A 21,629-nucleotide genomic window follows, 5' to 3' on the forward strand; every position below is an offset into this window, starting at 1 on the left:
TTATTCCTAGGTATTTTGTTCTTTTTGATGCAGTGGTAATTGGGATTATTTCTTTGATTTCTCTTTCTGATCTTTCATTGTTAGCATATAGAAATGCAAGAGATTTCTGTATCCCACAACTTTACCAAATTCATTGATGAGCTCTGGTTGTTTTCCGGTAGCATCTTTAGGGTTTTCTATTTATAGTATCATGTCATCTGCAAACAGTAACAGTTTTACTTCTTTTTCAATTTGGATTCTTCTTCTCTGGTTGCCATGGCTGGGACATCCAAAACTATGTTGAGTAGAAGTGGCAAGAGTGGACATCCTTGTCTTGTTCCTGATCTTAGAGGAAATGCTTTCAGTTTTTCACCATTGAGAATGATGTTTGCTGTGGGTTTGTCATATATGGCCTTGATTAGGTTGGTTCCCTCTATGCCCACTTTCTGGAGAGTTTTTATCATAAATAGGTGGTGAATTTTGTCAAAAGCTTTTTCTGCATCTATTGAGATGATCATATGATTTTTATTCTTCAATTTGTTGATGTGGTGTACCACACTGATTGATCTGCGTATATCAAAGGAGGTTGGTCCAGGGGCTTAAGCAGGCTTTTTGGTGGGAGGGACTGGTTCCTGCCCACTGGTGGGCAGGGCTGTGTCAGGAGGTATATTTAGCTGGTAGCTGTGTGCTCAGGAAGACTTTAAGCAGCCTGTCTCTTGATGGGTGGGGCTGTGTTCCCACCCCATTGGTTGTTTGGCCTGAGGTGTCCCAGCACAGGAGCCTACAGGCTGTTGGGCGGGGGCCAGGTCGTGGTGGGAAAATGGCGGGCTCCCGCCAATGAGAACTTCCCAGAACTACCACTGCCAGTGTCTTTGTCCCTGCAGTGAGCCATATCCCGCCTTCACAGGAGACCCTCCAATACCAGTACGTAGGTCTGGCCCAGACTCTTATGAGGTCCCTGCTTTTCTCCCTGGGTCCTAGTCACACAAGACCCTGTGTGTGCCCTCTAAGAGTGGAGTTCGTTCCCTCCAGTCCTGTGGAATTCCTGTGACAAACCCCAGTGGCCTTCAAAGCCAGATTCTCTGGGGGCTCCTCCTCCCATTGCCAGACCCCCAGGCTGGGGAGCTTGATGTGGGGCTCAGAACTTTCACTCCTGTGGGTGAACTTCTGTGACAGAATTATTTTCCAGTTTGTGGGTTGCCCACTGGGCCGGTATGGGATTTGATTTTATCACAGTTGCACCCCTTCTACCATCTCCTGGTGGCTCTTTTGGATGTAGGATATCTTTTTTGGTAGGTTTCAGCGTTTTTCTTGTGGATGGTTGTTCAGCAGTTAGCTGTGATTTTGGTGTTTCATAAGGGAAGATGAGCTCATGTCCTTCTACTCTGCCATCTTTTCTCCAAGTTTTCATACTGTAATTTTTCTAAGTGGAAACGTTTCTTTGAGGTGGGAATTCAGGAAGGGCCTGGCTGGGCAGTTCTGGCTTGGGGTCTCTTAAGTGGTTGCAGTGAGACAGTAACTGAAGTGCAAACATTTAGGAGGTTAAAACCTCTCTGAGGACAGAACTGAGTTGGCTTTTAGTCTGTGAGTCATCCAGACCCTTGGGCACCCTTCCCCCCACTTACCTCAAAGTAAAAACCATCTTGAGAGTCTTTTCATTTTAAGTGTGATTTACCTGCATCAACACAAGCATAAGCAAGAGAAAGGCAAACTGAATAAGACTGCTTAACTGAGTCAGCAACTCTTCTGAAGGTTTGTAAGCAGAAACACTGAAACAAAAATAAAAGCTAGGAACCTTTTGGATTGGTCATTGATTTTCTTTCTCAGTACTACTTGTTAGGGGATAATTATCACTCTGTTGTCTGTACTAACACTGATTCATATCTTTACAGGGGCATGCTCCCTCACAGCACAAGGTGTTCTCAAGGGAAGCACTCCCTGTCATGATACCGGATACAACGCCTCAACCTGATAAACCTGGACATTCACAGAGGCTTTCAGGATAAAGTATATCACATGGCTTCCAGGATGGCCAGGTAAGATAAAGTATCTGCCTCAGTGGTTCTCAATCCTGGCTGCACATCAAAATCACCTAGGGGAACTTAGAAATTCCTGAGGCCCAGGATCTCACTCTGAAGTTGCTTCAATTGGTCTGGGATGCCCACCCACCACCAAAGCCCACAAAAGCTCCCCAGCAGATTCTCCTTTGTAGCTGGAGCTAAAAGCCAGTGGTGTCAGCAACTGAACTTATCTATGAAACAGACTCACAGACATAGAGAACCGACTTGTGGTTGCCAAGGGGGAGAGGGGTGGGGGAGGGAAGGATTGGGAGTTTGGGGTTAGCAGATGCAAACTGTTATATATAGGATGGATAACCAACAAGGTCCTACTGCATAGCACAGGGAACTATATTCAATATCCTCTGATAAACCATAATGGAAAAGAATATGAAAAAGAATATATAACTGAGTCATTTTGGTGTACAGCAGAAATTAACACAACACTTTAAATCAACCATACTAAACTAAATTTTTTACAAAAGCCACTGGTGTCAGGACCATTTTCTTTATGTATAGGCTAAATTGAATTCTAAGATCTCATGAAATTAACATACCTTCAAGTAATTTTTTCTCAACTATTTCAAGATTCCAGGCATGTAAAAGAGTAAAATGCTCATTTAGAATGGTAGAATGAGAAAACTAAAGAGATAGATTCATCTAAAATGTATCTATTGCTCATTTTAATAAGCTGGGGTTAACCTCTCAGATTCTCACCTCCTCGCCTAAGCAGAGGCAGTAAATGAGACAAGGTTTCCTTTGTAAAAGTTCGCCACCATTTTCCTCTTTCCACCTTCTCGGTGCAGTGCTCTTGGTGATTTCTAGCCATAAACAAAATATGTAAGCTGGGCTCTATAGTGTTGGTCATCCTCTCGTGCATGGATTGTTTGCTTTTGGGGCTTCCAGAGTTGACTTCAGACAACTCACCCAAAGTCCAAGGTCTAGACCCTGGGGTCTAGCTCTGGAATCTGAGAATTATCATTTGTTTTTAGTAATATTATTGTTTGATGGACAGAAAGCCTTCTTCTTTCTCTCCACTGTATTAGTGTAAGGGAGTCTCTCAAAGTATACATATGTCTGACATTATTTATCCTTCCTGCCTCTTTATATACAACCAGCCATCACCATCAAGAAACCACAGGATAATAACTTTACACACACACACGCTCCTTACCGTGTGTTCAGAATCTCGGCTGTGGTGGCAGCCAACAAGATGACATTCACTTGTGGAGGCACACTTTTTGGTGATGGATGTACTCCTTCCATGACTGGTAAAGTGATGTACTGTCAAACAGTACTGTGTATCTAGGCAGAAAAAAGCAACTTATATTTTTTTGCAATGTAAAAAACTTTCAACAGTCACTTCAGAAATGACTAACATTCAGGATGATCCTTACGTTTCTAGGCGGCATTGCTGAACAGGCATTAGCTTCTGAAGCACATGTCTATTTTTAAAATGAATATAAATGGGCACTTATTCTTTGGTGCCAGGTAAAGCTGAGAAAAAATTGGACAAGCTTTTCATCAAAACCATAGGTCCAAGAAGTAGGGGACATATGTATGCATATAGCTGATTCACTTTGTTGTACAACAGAAACTAACACAGTATTGTGAAACAATTATACTCCAATAAAGGAGTATAACTCCAAAAAAATAGGGCTGCTCATTTCCTAAGAAAGTGTCAATATGTCTGTGTTTCTCCCTCTGAAGCACATGTTCTATAACTCTAAAATAAAATGAAAACTATAAACGTAAAATGCAGTGGGTCATAGCACTTGTTGCATTATTCCACATATGTTTCTATATATACACTAATAGGCCATGTGGCAGCCTGGACTGAGAAGCAGGTGCCTCAAATTACACACCAAGAGCACCTTGCTTACTCACCTAATTCTTCTCCGGGCTCTAATCCTCCCAGTGTGTTTGACTTTTCCCCAAAGTATTTCAAGCTTTTCTCCTCCTCTTTAGGTAACTCTTACCTTCTCTGCCCCCTCCCGCTCTGCAGGGCTAGTTCATTTCCACACAGATTACCCCTTATACCTTTAACCATTAAGTGATTTCAATCACTAACCTAGGTCATTCTACTTTAGTTCTGCGCCTCTTACTCTTTAGTTATCTCAGGCCAAGGCAATGCTTCTTAGTTTATTGAGAAGGGACTACGGCAGCAATGCCCTACAAGTGGGGGCAGGGAGCAGGAAAACTCAAGAGTTGAGAAGACGGGGCTTAGGGAACTGCCTCGGTCACAAGTGAAGAAGCCATGTGAGAGCCTTTGAGCTCATGTTCGTTTCAGTAAAATTTTAAGCGCACGGGTGTTTGACAGGGCTGTTGTAAGCTCTACGTAATGTTAACAGCAAAATGCCCATTAAGTGCGTACCACCAACCAGGCACTCTTCTAACATGTATTCACTCATTCAATCCTCACAGTAGGCCTTAAGATAAGTCATATTAACATCCTCATTTCACAGAGAAAAAAAACTGAGGCTCACAGTCACATAGGTAGAAAGTGGTGGAAGGTAAGACTCTGACATAGGCAGTTTTCCAGGGTGTGTGCTCTTCACCAGCACCCTATCGTGCCTCTTAGTACACTCAGCATTGAACTGGGCGTGAGCAGAGCGCTCTACAAGGGCAGCTGACTGGGACTCTGAAGGACAGGGAACCAGTACCTGTTCTGAAAGGCATTCCCATTTGTACTCCAGACAAAGAAGAATTGAAAACTGGTAGCTGCCTGTGTTCCTAGAGACTGTCACACATGCTAAAGCAGCCCTACAAAGTCAGAGTAAAAGCCGGGGTAAATAAAATAAGAAATGTCATTCTTGTCATATCCTGTTACCTAGAGGACCTCTTTTAACAACCCTGGCAGACCACAGAAGCAGAGCTATAAAGTGAAAAGGAAACCTGAGATGACAAAGAGCAATAGCCACAGGCCTGTGTGCCCCAAGAAATGGTTGACTATCACCCCCCTCAATAATGACAAGGTGAAAAGTAAGCAATTACAGCCTCAGAATTCCAGATGGTTAGTATCTTTGGGGCTTGGCTGGTGTACAATCAAGAATGTACTGTTACGCACGCTGGAATGCAGGGGGCATTCCAAGTCCATCTCTGTACGAGTCAGGCTTTCAGGTGGATGGGGGAAGAGCTTGGCTCTTCCCTCCCTGACATTTTCTTGGCGAAAAGCTGCAGCATCCCTCTTTTGCTCCCATGTTTCAACAGAGATGAAATTCTAAAACCCGGAAGTTTCCATGCATGTTCCCATTAAAAGTGGCTTCGATTAATGAGAGACAAATTGGAACGTGCACAGACGAAGTAGGAACAGCATTTGGTAAAATTCAAAAGAATGATGCCAGCCATAAAGATGAGGATAAGAAAAGTGCCAGCCAGTGTCCATAAAGAGGCTGGACATCAATGCCCCAATCGACCACTGTTCTGACCCCTTCCCATCCAGTTCTTGGGAGAATTTAAAGCAAATGGTTAAAGAATGATACTCACCCTCTGACACAAGCTAGTTAAAGAGAGGCATCCGCCAACCTCAGAAACATTGAAATTAATGTTTGTGAAAAATGTAGAAACAAATCCCCAAAAGCATACATGCACTCACAAGCACAATTCAGTCAACCACTCTTCAGAACTGTAAAATAACCTCAAGAAAAAAATATTTTGATAAGTATTCTTGGAAAGAAATAATGAAAAATACTGTCCATGTAAATGTCACAGCCATCTGTGCTAATTTACAGCATAAGATTCTCAGGCCTAGTAGAGGTCTCCAGTGTATACTATTTCTTGGTTCCACACTTTGGCATCATCTGGAAGAGGTAAGGCTATTCCACTGCCATAATGTGATATAGAAATTTCCAAAGGATTCAAGGTAATAGTAGACCAAAACTGGTAATCTCTAAGTCTGGAAGAGTTTGTTTTTGTTGGCCTTATACATCTGAAAACCTAAAAAACAGTGCATCCTATAATCCAAATAGCCTGATCGCCTTATAGTTCTAAGTAGAGTTTTTCAATTACAAATCATCCATCAGCACATCCTGTCTGCTTTACCTCCAAGTTTATATGTATTATTAAATCATTCTTGCCCCCTACATTCCTGCCGCATTAGTCCAAGTCATCTCCTGCCCCAAAACAATGAAAGACCCCATTTCGTGTCCCCTTCTTCTCTTGTGCTCAACCATCCATTCTGCACTCGGCAGCCAGAGCAATATTTTAGAACACACCTAGCATCTTGTACTCCATGGCTTAAACACCCTACTCCCTTCCCATCACATTTACAATGAAATCCAAACTTCTTATCAGAACAAATAAGATGCTGCACATCCCAGTCCTTAAATCTTGATCAGATCCTTTCTCCATCTCCTACTATGCCTCACCAGCCAGCCTTCTTCCTGTTCACAGAGGAAGCCAAATCTTGCCTTTGCATTTGCTGTTCCCTCTTCCTGGCATGCTCTTCCTGCAGATGTCCACGCAGCTGACTTGTTTTGGTCATTTGGTTCTCAGTTCAAATGTATATTCCTCAGAGAAGATTTCCTGACTACCTAGTCAAAGGCATCCCTTCATTCTGTCAATATTTACTGAGCGCCTAATATGGTCTAGGCACTGGGGATCTACCAGGGAACTAAACAAACTAAAAAGATGCTCAAATGTTTGTTGAATAAATTAATGAGTTTCTCAAGCATCAGTGTATCTCAAGAGTACAAAAACCTTCCTTTGCTTTAGCCAGTAAGTAGGACTTTTCTAGCGGTATCATCAAGCATTTCGGACATTCTTAGAATGCCCTAGTCAACATTGTGGTCTATTTGTTCTCCCTGGTAAATATTAATTAAGAAATTCTTCCTCAAAGCACATACAACTACAAATTGAGGCATCAGTTTCCATGTACTCTCAGAGTAGTCTGATGTCTGGATAGTCTCGTCAAAAAAATCTCTGATTTCTATAGAACATCAGCCTGCTGGTTTGCTAATCTCATCACATAAGATGCCTCTGCTCAGGGCCAGTTAAGAGAGATCTAAATGGGGTCTGATCACCAAAGAGTTCCAAACTGAGCACACTTACTTTGTGGGCACCATTTGTCTTCCGCCCATCGATTGCAGTTATAATTATCCCCTGCATTTTCACAGGTAAAACACTTGAAGCTGTTTGGAAATGGTGTCGCTTTAAAAAAAAAAATGCAAAGGGAAGCAGTATGGTTAAAAATTTTTTTCAAACATCAAATATGGCATAAAATTAGCAACTTTTACTAGATCAAATTAAAGTTACAAGTCATTATCCTTACAATTTCTGTTTCTATGGAGCTGGGCTTAACTGCCACACTTTGGAGAATTTTCTTTATTCCCTTTTCTTTCAATATTTCATCTATGAATATCTACTACAGAGTAATGCAAATGATTCTATGAGCCACTTTGAAATATCCATGGTATTGTTCTATTATAACTTGTAACTTGGGGATAAGTGAGGGTTGAGTGGACAGGCAAAGATGGTGGCAATATTGGGACCAATACTTTGATATAGTATCGGCCCTGAAAATAACTGGAGTCACATTAACCTAAGCTTGAATTCTGCGCTTCTCACTAATTAGTTGTATGATTTTTTAACCTCTAAGAAATAATAATATTTACAATAATAGTGACAGTGAAGATCCCCATGACTTGCAGAGATAAAGATTAAACAGCAGGTTGCAAGAAAAATATCTAGTAGAATCCCTGGCACATCAAACCAGGTTGGTTTCCATCCATATGTATTTGCATTACAGCTACATTTAACTTCAAACAAGTAATTGCATTTGATATAGGTCAGTTATCCCAACATTAGACCTCTGTCAGGAATGTAACATTTAACAGAAGGATGATAGTAATTCTCAGGCCCTTGTACTCAGGCAAGAGTGTTACTGACAGGAGGAATTATGAGCTACCGGCAGTCTGGGTTGAGAACAACTAGTATGTTCTTTTTGTCTTTATGCTGTCTTTTTCCTGCCTTGTATCTTGTTGGGTGAGAAGTCAAAAGTAGAATAAATTTGACATTTCTCTAAAGCCCTGTATGAAACTTTCCGTTTTCCTATTTTTGGAGAATGAAACAGATACAGATCAAGGTAACCCAAACCATCCCTAAGTTGGGATGATAATTAGAAAGCAGTGCATAAAACAAGAGCAAAATATCAAAAGCTAAAGTTCAGAGGACATGAAATTAGTTCTTGCAATACACTTCAGTTTTGCCTATGCATAAAAAGTGAATTAGGTAAGTTAATAAATAATGAAATCCATTTTCACCTATTAATTCAGCACAGTTTAAAAAATACTAAAACTCAATGCCGGTGGGTAAAAAGTTAATGTATAAACTGGCACAACCTTTTTGATTTAGTAATTCCAAGCATCTATTCTAAAGTCATTAGCCAATTGAAGAGGAAACTGCATTTAAAAAGATTTTCAATGAAGTGTTAACATTTAGCTTGCTTGTGAGAGTGTGTGTGTGTGCGTGCACTTGTGGGGGGCCAGTATAAAGCATGGGGAAATAGTTTACTCACATAGCCAGCTATGTGAGTAAAAACATTTTTAATGTAAGACATTAAAATACTTTCAAAGTCATGGAAAAATGTTCAAAACACAACATAAATGAATAAAAGCTACTGCAAAATTAAATTTGTGTGATCTCTGTCACGAAGTTAAATACACATACAGAGTAAGAACAGTGGAAGGAAACACAGTTGACCCTTGAACAATGTGGGGGTCAGGGGCGCCAAGCCGCCAGGCAGTTGAAAATCCTCATGTAATTTATAGTTGGCCCTGAATATGGCCCTCTGCAGACCATGTAGTACTAGAGTATGGACGATGGGGAAAAAATCCACATGTAAGTGGACCCAGGCAGTTCAAACCCGTGTTGTTCAAGGGTCAGCTGTATTCAAAAATGTAAAGAAGAGCTCACTCTGAATCTTGGGATTATGAATACATTTTATTTTCTTCTACACATTTCCTGTCTCTTTGGAATTTTCTATAGTAATGAAATATTACTTTTTTCTCTTTAATAATTTTTCCTATAAAAGGTTAAAATTTGTCAATAATGTAGATTTTATGAAAACTATATCTATGCTATGCCATTAAGCTATCAGTATATGATCACTATCAATTTAGAAATTTGTAATAAATGATAGTTCAAGATGTGTGTGGGCTGTTATTCATGTGTATATGTATATGGTTGTGTAGTATATACGTGCGTACACATACACCTACTAATGACTGAATGTCCTTAAAAACAAAACACAAAGTGCAGAATGGTAATCATACAGGAGCATGGAGTATGAGTACTCCTCCTTTAGGAGTATAAAGACAGTGGTTCCCAAACCTGGCTGTGTATCAACAGCATCAGGAGAACTTTTTTAAAAAGAAGAGGGGGAAAAGGGAAAAAAAAATATTCTGCATACCACCCTCCTGACTACTGAATCTCGGGAGAAGGGACCCTGGAATATGTAGTTTTAAACGCTTTTATTGCGATTCTGATACTCTTACAGATGTGGGAACCACTGGCATTCACATTTCCATGAAACAATTTTTATCTATAACAAATTCTCTGTAAAGTATATCAGAGAAGTTTTACTTGTCTGGAGAGAAAGGAGGTGAGATTATATATATGTTAATACTTCATTAAAAGTCTTTTTAAATGCATTTTCCTCTTCAAATGGCTAATGACCTTAGAATAGATTCTTGGAATTACTAAATATATATATATATGTATGTATATATAGTGACTGTGTGTAATATTAATGAAAATCTAAGTAGTATTCCCCTCCAAATTTCAAACATGCTAATAATCTGTTTTCAAAATTGTTAATGGCCATTTGAAAGTATATATAATTTATGCAGAAGCTTCCTAAAGTCAATATCCTTCTCCAAGGAAGAGATCAACAAAGAACATTGAATTTCTCCTGCTGAGCCATTCTTATGGACAGTGTTCAGAAGATTATTTTAAACAAGAACCCTTTTGAGACTTCAGCAGGAAGCCAAACCATTTTAAAGAAATTGAGAACATTTCTGTCACCATGTGTTACCCTTACTCATGGAAGTAGTGAAGACTTTCTGATTTATGCTGGGTATAAACCAAACGCTCCAGAAAAGGCAAAGTTACCATAGGGAAACAGGAACTTCAAACAGTTACTCTGACCCCCCATCACCAGTGATGGTGACACCCACTACTTACGGTCAAGAGGGGGCCGCACGTTATAGAAGTTGATGTTCTTGGCAAATGCCCGGTTTTCTGAGAAGATAAAGGTCTGGACCACAGCTACAGTGAGGGCATGACAGAGGAGCAGCATTCTGGCCCTGGGTGTGGAGAAGTCCAAAACTCATGTACCTACAGGGAAAAGAGACTGGTTGAGTTTATTTGCATTTTATACATCACTAGGAGTACGTTTTGCTTCTGTTTGGAAAGCTTGATTATTCAAATATATACAACAATCTACTTGTTCTGTAGGGCCAGCACCTGTGAGTAAACTGCATTCTTCCCCATCAGATGAAAGTTAAGCAATTGCTGCCTTTTACTGGGCAGGCCTCTGCGCTCTGCAGGACGCCCAGTGGCCTGGGTTCCTGGAGATCGAGCAGCAGTCCTGGCCTGGCTGCGCCCCGTCCCACTGCTGACTCAGTGGGCTGGTTTACTTCGTGCTGAACCACCTGATCTTTGAACAACCACAGATCGGTTCAGAGGCATGCTCAGCTGAAGTTACAGAACCACCTGTCTGAAATTCTATCCCCTGAGTTAAGATTCTATCCCCTGAGTTAAATACCTATGGTTGATGAATTTTGCAACTCTTTCAAAACTTGGAAGGAACAATAAAAGTTGGAGCAGTAGGAAGGACACTGAGTAAAAGGGCAACCAGTTTGAGAAACAAAGTCTCTGCTGGATCCCAGAACACACAGACACTGAGAAGAGAAATAAGGGTAACCGTGAAATGCCGTCCCCACCTGTTTCCGTCACATCGGGAGCAAGGAGAAGCAGCCGGGTGGTTCTCAAGGAAACAGAGTAACAGTTGTTTGAAAACCATACATATAACGTTAGTCCTGGCCCACAGATACTGCTCATCACTTTCAGCCACTTAAAGCCAGCAGGGCCAAAACCCAGTGAAACAACAGATGTGCACACAGCACTAAGTAAGATGTTCCATCTTAAGCCCCACAGGTTCCACCCTCTAGCAGCAGACCTGCTAGTAAGGAAATCTTCAGGAGAGATGCTCGAAACCTGGAACATCACCACCAACAGGTTCTCTTTGAGAAGGGGGAGGTGTGGGCCAGCAGAAAAAGTAAGTAACTTGGAGTCCAGAGACTTTGGTTCAGGTGCTAGCTCTGCTATTTATTAGTGGCCTGACTGTAAGGTCAGCTGGCCCGAGGCAGGTGATGCAAACAAATTCACCGGTTGCATCAGCCCGGGGACTTTCAGCCTTCCCGCTCTTGAGAGGGGCGGAACTAACGGTCCTACAACTGATGCAACTGGTGTCCGATATTGCCACAGCACCCGAAGAAAACCGCCAAATGAGGACTAATCTACACCAAGAACGATCTGCCCCACCCTTTCCTTTCTACCCCCTATAAACCCCACCCAAGCCCTCAACCAGGCGCAACTTATGTGGCCCTGCCCTTCGGACCAGCGAACCTCGCCCGGGAGCACTCCGAAATAAAGCTAATTTAAAGCTCTTTGTTTCACGGTGCCATCCTTTACGGCCAGGCCTTACATTTGGTGCCGAAACCGGGAGGGGGCACCGAGCCCTGCGGATTACTGTACGGGCCACCCCTCCCTCCCCAGGAGACGACCGGGGATCCTCCACTCACTCACCCGATCCAGCAGAATATGGGGTAAGTCCCCTTTTTCCGTTCCCTTTGGCCCCCAGAGTCCCTACCCACCAGACTCCCTGTTCCTAAACCGTGGCCGCATCAGGGACTCCTCCGTCCGTTCCCCGAGCCTCGGGTGATTGTGGAGACGTCCCAATTGCCTGACTGCTCTCCGACCCGCCGTGATTGGAGACTGAGACTAGGGACGCCTCTCTCCCTCTCCATTCACTCAGGGACAGACTGGAAGCCATGGGAACCTCTCAATCCAAACCAGATCCCAAGACACCCCTAGGGTGTTTCCTGGTCAACTTTACAAACCTCGGCTTTTCTCAAGATCTCCGCTGTAGGCGGCTTGTTTTCTACTCTACCGTGGCCTGGCCACAGTACCCCCTAGACAATCCATCCAAATGGCCTCCTGAAGGGACTTTCGATTTTAGCATCCTCCGTGATTTGGATAATTACTGCCGCAGGACGGGCAAATGGTCTGAGGTCCCCTATGTTCAGGCCTTCTGGTATTTGCGCTCCCGCCCCTCCCTATGCGTCGGTTGCCCTACTTCCCGGATCCTACTTGCCAAACAGGCTCCTCCCTCCAAACCTTTAATCTCCTTTGACAATGATCCCTCTCCACTCACCGAACCCCCTGAGTCCCTTACCAGTCCCCCCTTCAGAGCCCCTCTCCAAGCCCCACCCTATCCCGAAGCGACTCCTCCTCCTCCAACACCTCCCACCGCCCCTCCGCTTCCCCTTACAACCTCTCCCCCACCTCTCCCTTCCCCAATCAGCGCACATACCCGTTCCCACCATCATGACTCCCATCACGACTCCCAGGATCCAAACCTCCTCTGTCCTTTAAGGGAGGTAGCTGGAGCGGAAGGATTGGTCAGAGTACACGTCCCCTTCTCCCTCCAAGATCTTTCCCAAATTGAAAAGCAATTAGGCTCCTTCTCTGCTGACTCCTCCCGCTACATCAAAGAATTTCGCTACCTCTCTCAAGCCTATGACCTAACCTGGCATGACATCTTTGTGATTCTGTCCTCTGCCCTAACCCCAGACGAGAGAGAAAGAATCCAAACTGCTGCCCGAAACCACGCAGACCAAATCCACCTTACTGATAACTCCATGCCTGTCGGGGCTACTGCCGTTCCGGGCACTGACCCAAATTGGACTTGCCAAGATGGCCGACGAAAACGCGATCTGATGATCCAATGTCTCCTGGCTGGCATGCAGGCGGCCGCCCATAAAGTGGTTAATTTCGAAAAATTAAAAGAAATAACCCCAAATTCCAACGAAAACCCAGCTATCTTTCTCAATTGCCTTACAGAGGCATTTACCCTTTACACCTGGCTGGATCCTGATACCCCTGCAGGGGCAACCGTCCTAGCCACTCATTTTATCACCCAATCAGCCCCAGACATCAGAAAGAAATTAAAACGAGCAGAAGATGGTCCTCAGACCCCTATCCGAGACCTGGTAAAAATGGCCTTTAAGGTTTATAATGCCCGAGAGGATTTGGCCGAATCCAGCCGACAGGCTCGGATGCACCAAAAGGTGGCCCTCCAGACACCCAGGCTCTTGTGCCGGCCATCTCCCACAGACCACACCATCCACGGAATCTGCCAAAGGCAACCCCTCCAGAGGCTTGTTTTAAATGCGGAAAGGAAGGACACTGGGCTCGCCAATGTCCCAATCCCCGGCCCCCCTCCAAGCCTTGCCCCAATTGCGGGCTAACGGGCCACTGGAAGAGTGATTGCCCTACGACCGGCCCTCCCTCAGCACCTCCACGCGGGGGACAGACCGACCAGGCGGCAATACCACTCGAATTGTTGGGATTGGCTGACGACTGATGACACCCGGACTCGAAGACCCCCATCACCCTTGCCAAGCCCAGGGTAACGCTACAGGTAGCGCGGGTAAGTCCATCTCATTCCTGGTGGACACGGGGGCTACCCATTCAGTCCTGCCTGCCTATTCCGGGCCAACTTCTCCTTCCCAGGTCTCAGTTATGGGTATCGATGGTAAGCCGTCCTTCCCACTCCAGACTGGTCCACTCTCATGTCACATTGAAGGACTTCCTTTTACCCACTCCTTTTTAGTCATACCATCCTGCCCGGTCCCCTTGCTAGGTCGTGATGTCCCTTCCCAATTAGGGGCCTCCCTTCAACTAGTTAGGCTAGACTCTCAGGTCCCCTCCTCCCAACTCTTACTCCCTCTTCTTAACCTATCCTCAGAGCCCTCCCTCTCCTCTCCCCCTCCCTCCTCACCTAACCCGATCGACCCCCAAGTCTGGGACACCTCCAAACCGGTAATAGTGACACACCATCCTCCCATTCTAATCCGCTTAAAGGATCCCTCCAAGTTCCCATCCAGACCCCAGTTTCCCATCTCTGAGACCCATCTCCGGGGCTTACGGCCAATCATCACCAGGCTCCTAGACCAAAAACTCCTTATTCCCATTGATTCCCCCTGCAATACTCCTATCCTACCCGTCCATAAGGCCTCCGGAGACTACCGCCTGGTCCAGGACCTCCGACTTATCAATGAGGCAATAATTCCCCTCCACCCGGTGGTACCGAATCCATATACTCTGCGCTCTCATATTCCCCCATCCACGACCCATTTACGGTCTTGAACCTTAAAGACGCTTTCTTTTGTATTCCTCTACACCGATTCCTATTTCTTCTTTGCCTTCACCTGGACGGACCCTGATACTCACGTTTCCAGCCAGCTCACCTGGACAGTTCTCCCTCACGGCTTCCACGACAGCCCCCACCTCTTTGGCCAGGCATTAGCACGAGACCTCACTTCCTGTTCTCTTACCCCTAGTACAGTTCTCCAATACATAGATGACCTCCTCCTCTGTAGCCCCTCTCTCAGCCTTTCAAAACAACATACTGCTGACCTCCTCAATTTCCTCGGCTCTCATGGCTATTGGGTCTCCCCAGACAAGGCTCAGTTATCTGTATCTTCTATAACCTACATGGGGCTCCACCTTACCCCTACCACAAAGGGTCTAACAGCCGACCGCACCTGGATTATCCGTGAACTCCAGCCTCTGGAAACAGCAGAACAAATTCTCTCCTTTTTGGGCCTTACAGAATTCTTCAGACACTGGATCCCTAACTTTGCTCTTCTTGCTAAACCTTTATATCTAGCCCCTAAAGAGGCCCCCCAAGGACCTCTTACTTCCCCTTCCACTGTTCGGCAGGCTTTCACCACCCTCCGCGACACTCTAATATCCTCTCCTCCCCTTTCCCTGCCTAACCCAAACCGACCCTTTCATCTCTTTGTAGATGAACGATGCGGAATGGCTACCGGACTTCTGGCCCAGCCTGTAGCGCCTTCCTACCGCCCTGTAGCTTACCTCTCCAAACAACTGGACCCAACCATTAGGGGATGGCAACCATGCCTTCGGGCATTGGTAGTAGCAGCGGAGCTAACCAAACAAACACTCAAACTTACCCTGGCCCACCCACTAACCGTATTTTCCTCACACCAGCTGGCTGACCTTCTCAGCCATAAAGCTCTCTCCCTCTGGGTCCTTCTCGCATCCAGGAGTTCCATCTACTTTTCATCGAAAACCCCGCTGTTTCTCTAGATCTCTCTCCTCACCTAAATCCAGCTTCCCTCTTACCTATCTCGGGTACCGAGAGCTCCCCAACTCACTCTTGCCCTCAAGTCATAGAGGCCCTCCATCCTTCGAGGGAGGGACTCTTTGACATCCCTCTATCAAACCCAGACTGCACTCTCTTTGTAGACGGCAGTTCAACACTCGGCCCTGATGGACGCCGCCAGGCAGCCTATGCAGTGGTAACTATTTCAACCATTATTGAGGCTAACAGCCTCCCAGAAGGGACGACCTCTCAAAAGGCTGAATTAATTGCCCTCACTCGAGCCCTAAGTCTCTCAAAAGGGAAAAGGGTTAATATCTACACAGACTCTAAATATGCCTTTCTCATTGCACACACTATGTGTGAACTATGCAGCGCTATGGAAGGAGCGTGGATTTTTGACCACTAAGGGATCTCCAGTGGTCAACGCTACCCTTATTTCCAAACTCTTAGAAGCCCTTCAAGTCCCCACGGAGCTGGCAATTATCCACTGTAGAGGTCATCTGTCTCCCTCCAACCTGATAGCACAGGGTAGCTCAAAGGCCGAGTCTGTGGTCCGAGAACTTACCAAGGGAGACCCTCCAGCTCCACTCCTGTTTTTCACTTCTCCTACCAAACCCACATATACCCCCATGAGGAGACCACCCTATTATCAAAAGGGGGAAACAAAGATAAGGGGGGATGGATTTTTATGGACAACAAAGTTGCCCTCCCTTCGGCCCAGGCGGCCAGTCTCCTATCAGACATTCACAAGTCTCTACACGTAGGTCCCAAGGCTATGTTCCGTTTTCTGGATCCTCTTTTTTACCTGCCTGGACTCAGGGAGGCTATCTCCAAGGCTCACATGGCTTGTCAAACCTGCGCCTCTGTCACCCCACAAGGAGGCCTACGACCCCGGATCCCAACACACCAGATGCGCGGACATCAACCGGGCGAGGACTGGCAGGTCGACTTTACCCACATGCCTCGCTGCAAACGCTTTCGAGATCTGTTCACTCTTGTCGATACCTTTTCAGGTTGGATCGAGGCTTACCCAACGGCCCAAGAGACAGCAGACATGGTCACCTCTATCCTACTCCGACATGTCATTCCCCAGTTTGGTTTGCCAACCTCCATACAGTCAGACAACGGACCCGCCTTTGTCTCCCAGGTGGTTCAACAGGTATCCGAGGCCCTCCAGATTACCTGGAAACTCCACATCCCCTACCATCCTCAGTCATATGGTAAGGTTGAACGCGCCATTGGGATTTTAAAGGATCACCTCACCAAACTACCTCTTGAGGTCCGCGTCTCGTGGCCTGAACTACTTCCTCTAGCCCTTACCTGAATCAGAGCCTCACCTCGGGGTCCCACCAGCCTCAGTCCATTTGAACTACTCTACGGCCGACCTTTCCTCCTACATGAACTACCCACCCAGAGTCCACCCCTAGCCTCTTACCTCCCTTACTTGTCCCTGCTTCGCCACCTCCTCCGGGAACATGCAGATTGCAACCTTCCAACAGTAGCTGTCTCCGAGACTCTCTCTCTCCCTTTACAACCAGGAGACAGGGTTCTCCTCAAGGAATTACACCCTCAGTCCCTTAAACCGTGGTGGACGGGCCCCCATACAGTAATCCTTACCACTCCCACAGCAGCCAAACCTTTAGGACACCCCTCTTGGTACCATGTCTCCCGCCTTAAGGCGGCCCCAACCTCGGAGGCCTGGTCAGCCCAGCAACTGGGGCCCACGAGGCTACGGCTCACCCACCACCCTGCCTCTCCTCCCGCTGCTTCTGCTGCTTCTCCTACCAGCTAGGACTCATCAGACATCCCTATGGCGTTTCTGTATACACGGGACATGGCAAGTAAAAGGCCAAGTCCATGCCCGAGTCCTGGGAACAGGAGACTGCCAACCAGGTGGATGCCAGGCCCTGGTGACTATCCATATCCCCTACTCCAATCTGGAGAACGTTCCCCTGGGCTGGTCTGCCCCCGCTGTCTGTTTCACCTACGACCAGACTAAAGGCTACTGTCACTGGTGGACAGACACCTATGGGGGGTGCCCCTACCACTCATGTAACATCCACGTGGCAAAATTAGACACCAGGAACTCACTCCAACAATCCTACTTACTTACCACTGATGGCAAAGGCCAATTATCCCTTAACATTAAAGACCCCTGGGATACAAGGTGGATACAAGGGGTACAAGGAAAAATTTACCGATGGGCAACTGATGCTTATCCTGTGGGATCTATCAAGATTTTTCGCTCCTACATTAGTTTGATTCCCCAAATCATCCAACATCTGAGTGAACAGGCCACTGCCATCCAAGAAATAGAACAGGCCTTAGAACACCAACTGCCCCATCCCAAAAACAACAAAGACCCTTTTTCCTGGTTGACCCTTATTCACCAAGGGATACAAATACTTAACCATACAGGGATAGGCAACATTTCGGATTGCTTTCTGTGTGCCTCGCTGGGTCGGCCACCCTTGGCTGCAGTCCCACTTGACCAACCCTTTAACTCCACTTCCCAAGACCTACCCTTTCCTCCCTTAAAAATTCCCTTATTCCTCGAGCCAGACAGAACAAGCCTTACACTCTGCTATGGAAACAGCTCAAACCTATCTGACAAAGAGCTCTCTTGCAACTCAACTCTTCCCATAAGCACTCCAATAGGGGCACCACCAGGCATGTTTTTTTTGGTGTAATGGTTCCCTAACCAAAAGAATTAATCCTTCTTCCTCCTTCCCATGTGTCCCTGTGACTCTCGTCCCACAACTCACACTATACGGCCAAGCCGAGTTTTTCTCACTAACCACACAGCTTTCCGGCTGGAAGAAAAGAGCCATCTTTCTCCCTATGGTCGCAGGTATCTCTCTTGCCTCCTCCCTGGTTGCCGCAGGCCTCGGAGGGGATGCCTTAACACACAGTGTCTCAACATCCCGGGACCTAGCACAGAAACTTCAGCTGGCCGTTGAAGCATCTGCCGCCTCCATCACCTCCCTTCAGCGCCAGATCACCTCCATAGCTCGGGTTGCTCTCCAAAATCGACGGGCCCTGGATCTCCTGACAGCCGACAAAGGAGGTACCTGCCTTTTCCTGCAGGAGGAGTGCTGTTATTACATCAATGAGACCGGGCTCGTCGAAGACAACATAAATACCCTCCACCGCCTAAAAGACGAGCTCCAACGCAGACAACGACCATCCACCTCCCCTATCCCTGACTGGTGGCGATCTACCCTATACACCTGGCTAACACTGATCTTGGGTCCCTTAAGCCTTATCTGCACTCTACTTATACTTGCTCCTTGTTTTCTCAGGTTCCTCCGCAGGCGCATACAAGAAGTCTCTCAGGTGACAGCGAACCAGATGCTCCTCCATTCTTACACTTTACTTCCCGCAGAACCCCCTGCTGCTCTCCCTTAGGCCCCCGGTCTCTGACCGCCCGACTTCCCTTCGACGCCCCTGTTCAGCAGGAAGTAGCTAGAGAATGAAACGTCACCCTATCACACCAAAGATGTCAGGATGTAAGGTCAGCTGGCCCGAGGCAGGTGATGCAAACAAATTCACCGGTTGCATCAGCCCGGGGACTTTCAGCCTTCCTGCCCTTGAGAGGGGCGGAACTAATGGTCCTACAACTGATGCAACTGGTGTCCGATATTGCCACAGCACCCGAAGAAAACCGCCAAATGAGGACTAATCTACACCAAGAACGATCTGCCCCACCCTTTCCTTTCTACCCCCTATAAACCCCACCCAAGCCCTCAACCGGGTGCAACTTCTGTGGCCCTGCCCTTCGGACCAGCGAACCTTGCCCGGGAGCGCTCCGGGAGCGCTCCGAAATAAAGCTAATTTAAAGCTCTTTGTTTCACGGTGCCATCCTTTACGGCCAGGCCTTACACTGACCTTGGACAAGCTCTTTAAACTCTATTAACCACAATTTCTTCATCTGTAAAGTGGCTTAATAACATCCACCCTGCCCACACATTTGGGTAATTGTAAGCATCAAGTAGAGGCTCGGGTAGGATCACATAGAACTGCCTGCATAAGAGCACTTGTAATACAAGTTCTGTGAAAACGTTGGAATCTTAGGGTTCAAAAATATTGGCTAGGGACTCCCCTGGGGGTCTAGTGGCTAAGATTCCATGCGTCCACTGCAGGGGGCATGAGTTTGATCCCTGGTTGGGGAACTAGGATCCCACATGCCTCATGGCATGGCCAAAAATAAATATATAAATTGTTTTTTTTTTTTTAAATATAAATATATGTATGTATATATGCTGAATCTGTTTTCTTCTTGCTGAATCAATAGGTCTCAGTGGGTTTAGGGAGTCTTCCAAAGAAAAAAAGTTTGATGTCCACAAATCCAACCATAATCCTTCACATGGATACTTTCTTTGAAGCCAGGGTAAGAATGCATAAGTTCTAGGGATTTTATGCCCCCCCTCTTGTGTTGTGAGTACACTGGTTTTGTATGGGTGGTTAATAATGCCTATCTATAGAGAATGAGCTGAAAATCAGACAGAATGTACCCACGACATCGTATCATCCCTACAGATGGCTTTTGCTACTGAGAGAACTGAGTCCCTAAGGAAGGACTCAGGGTGAAAAACCTGGTAAGTTTCACAAAACAATAGAGCTAAACTTTGTACACTGACTGCATTTCAGCTCAGTACAGAATCGGACCTAGTGATACACCAATATATTTCTAATTCTGTCCTTGTTCATTTTAGAAACGAAAATTGACCTTTCACAGTTACCAAGTTTCTAAATCCTATTGTTATGCTCTTTCTGAAGAAATGAACATTTAACCAATTCTATTATTCCTTACAGACCAGTGGTTATACTGACACACATTCTGCTTCCCTGTTCATTTCTCTGAGTTGGACTGTTCCGTATTCATTACGAATCTGTAGCCAAGTAATTGATACCCCATCTTGACACCAGTGGAGACCTTTTGAATGAGGGAGACTAATCCCTCTCTCACAAGCCTGAAAATGACTATGTTCCAAGAGCCACCCACAAGTGCTCTTGTAATGTGGAGAGGATGCCTGAGATCACAGCATTCATATTATCTACATTCAAGTCCCGTTTGCATCACTAAGCGACTATGGAAATTGAGACAAGTTGCTTAAGCTTTCCAAGCCTCAGCTTCCCCATCTGCAGAACAGGCATAATGACAGTCCCTATTTCATAGTGTGGAGCTTAGGACTGAGTGACACCATGCATACAAAGCACTCAGCCAGTGCTGGGCACAAGGTCAAAGCTGTATTTATCGAGCACTCTCTGTTCAGTGGTAAAGAGCGTTCATTTGGCTCATGTACCTGCCTTCAAACCTACAATCTGTGTAGCTTCGTGCAAGTCCCTTAACTTCCCTGTACCACAATTTTTGCATCTATAAAATAGGAGTAATAATAATATCTACCTCATAGGGTTATAGGAATTAAATTAGTTAATACATATAAAGCACTTGAACTACCTAATTCGCTATGTGCTCGGCATTTTGCTAATTCTTACATAAGCATTTATTATGATGAACAAATCCCCAAATACTTTGGGATCACAATTCAGAATGCCTGATTTTCCTCACATAATCTCAGTGAGACAAAAGCCCATTCATTCATTCAACATACCATTATTGACACCTCGTACATAACAGATGTTTTTAACCACTAGATCCCCAACAAGGTTTTTGCTCTCAAGCAATCTGCATTTTAGAGGGAGAAGACAACCAATAAATATGGAAAAGACCATAATTTCTGATCGTCATAAACTCTGTGGAGGAAACATAATAAGGTGATATGTTAGTAAATAGCAGGAACTGCTTTATATATATGGTGGGCATCTGAGTAGGTGACATGCGCACGGGTGAATTAAATGTTGAGAAGAAAGCGTCCAAGCAAAGAATCAAGGGAAAAGAAACCAAGGTCCTCAGATAGGAAGAAGTGTGCCTCGTCGGGGGAACTCAGAAAGCAGCCAGTGTGACCAGAGCATGAGAAAGGGGGAAAGAGACAAAGCCAGAGCCAGTGGGGTCAGGCCACACACGCACTTAGCAGGCCGTGGCAAGGATTTCAGGTCCTGCAAAGTCAAGAAACTGTTTGAATTTACATTATCTAGTTTTGAAAAATACTCTCAAGAAAGCTTTGTCTCTGGAGAGTAGTAATTGGTCCCAAACACATAGCCTTATTTCTAGCTCC

General features: G+C 45.5%; 1 protein-coding gene across 2 annotated transcripts in view; it reads right to left on the reverse strand.

Moving 5' to 3' along the window:
- The window catches only part of LYPD6B (LY6/PLAUR domain containing 6B), a 41,464-nt gene that overhangs the window by 3,092 nt on the left and 16,743 nt on the right, over window positions 1-21,629 (reverse strand). For both annotated transcript variants that reach the window (XM_081242414.1, XM_081242413.1), the window contains exons 2-4: window positions 10,218-10,370; window positions 7,086-7,184; window positions 3,211-3,341 (exon numbers count right to left, since the gene is read on the reverse strand). In XM_081242414.1, coding sequence (XP_081098540.1) covers window positions 3,211-3,341; window positions 7,086-7,184; window positions 10,218-10,332 — 345 coding nt within the window. In that variant the 5' untranslated portion in view covers window positions 10,333-10,370. The remainder of the gene's footprint in view (window positions 1-3,210; window positions 3,342-7,085; window positions 7,185-10,217; window positions 10,371-21,629) is intronic.

The sequence above is a fragment of the Mesoplodon bidens genome (genome assembly GCF_964165515.1).
Source record: "Mesoplodon bidens genome assembly, chromosome: 8".
NCBI classification, from domain to species: Eukaryota; Metazoa; Chordata; class Mammalia; order Artiodactyla; family Ziphiidae; genus Mesoplodon; species Mesoplodon bidens.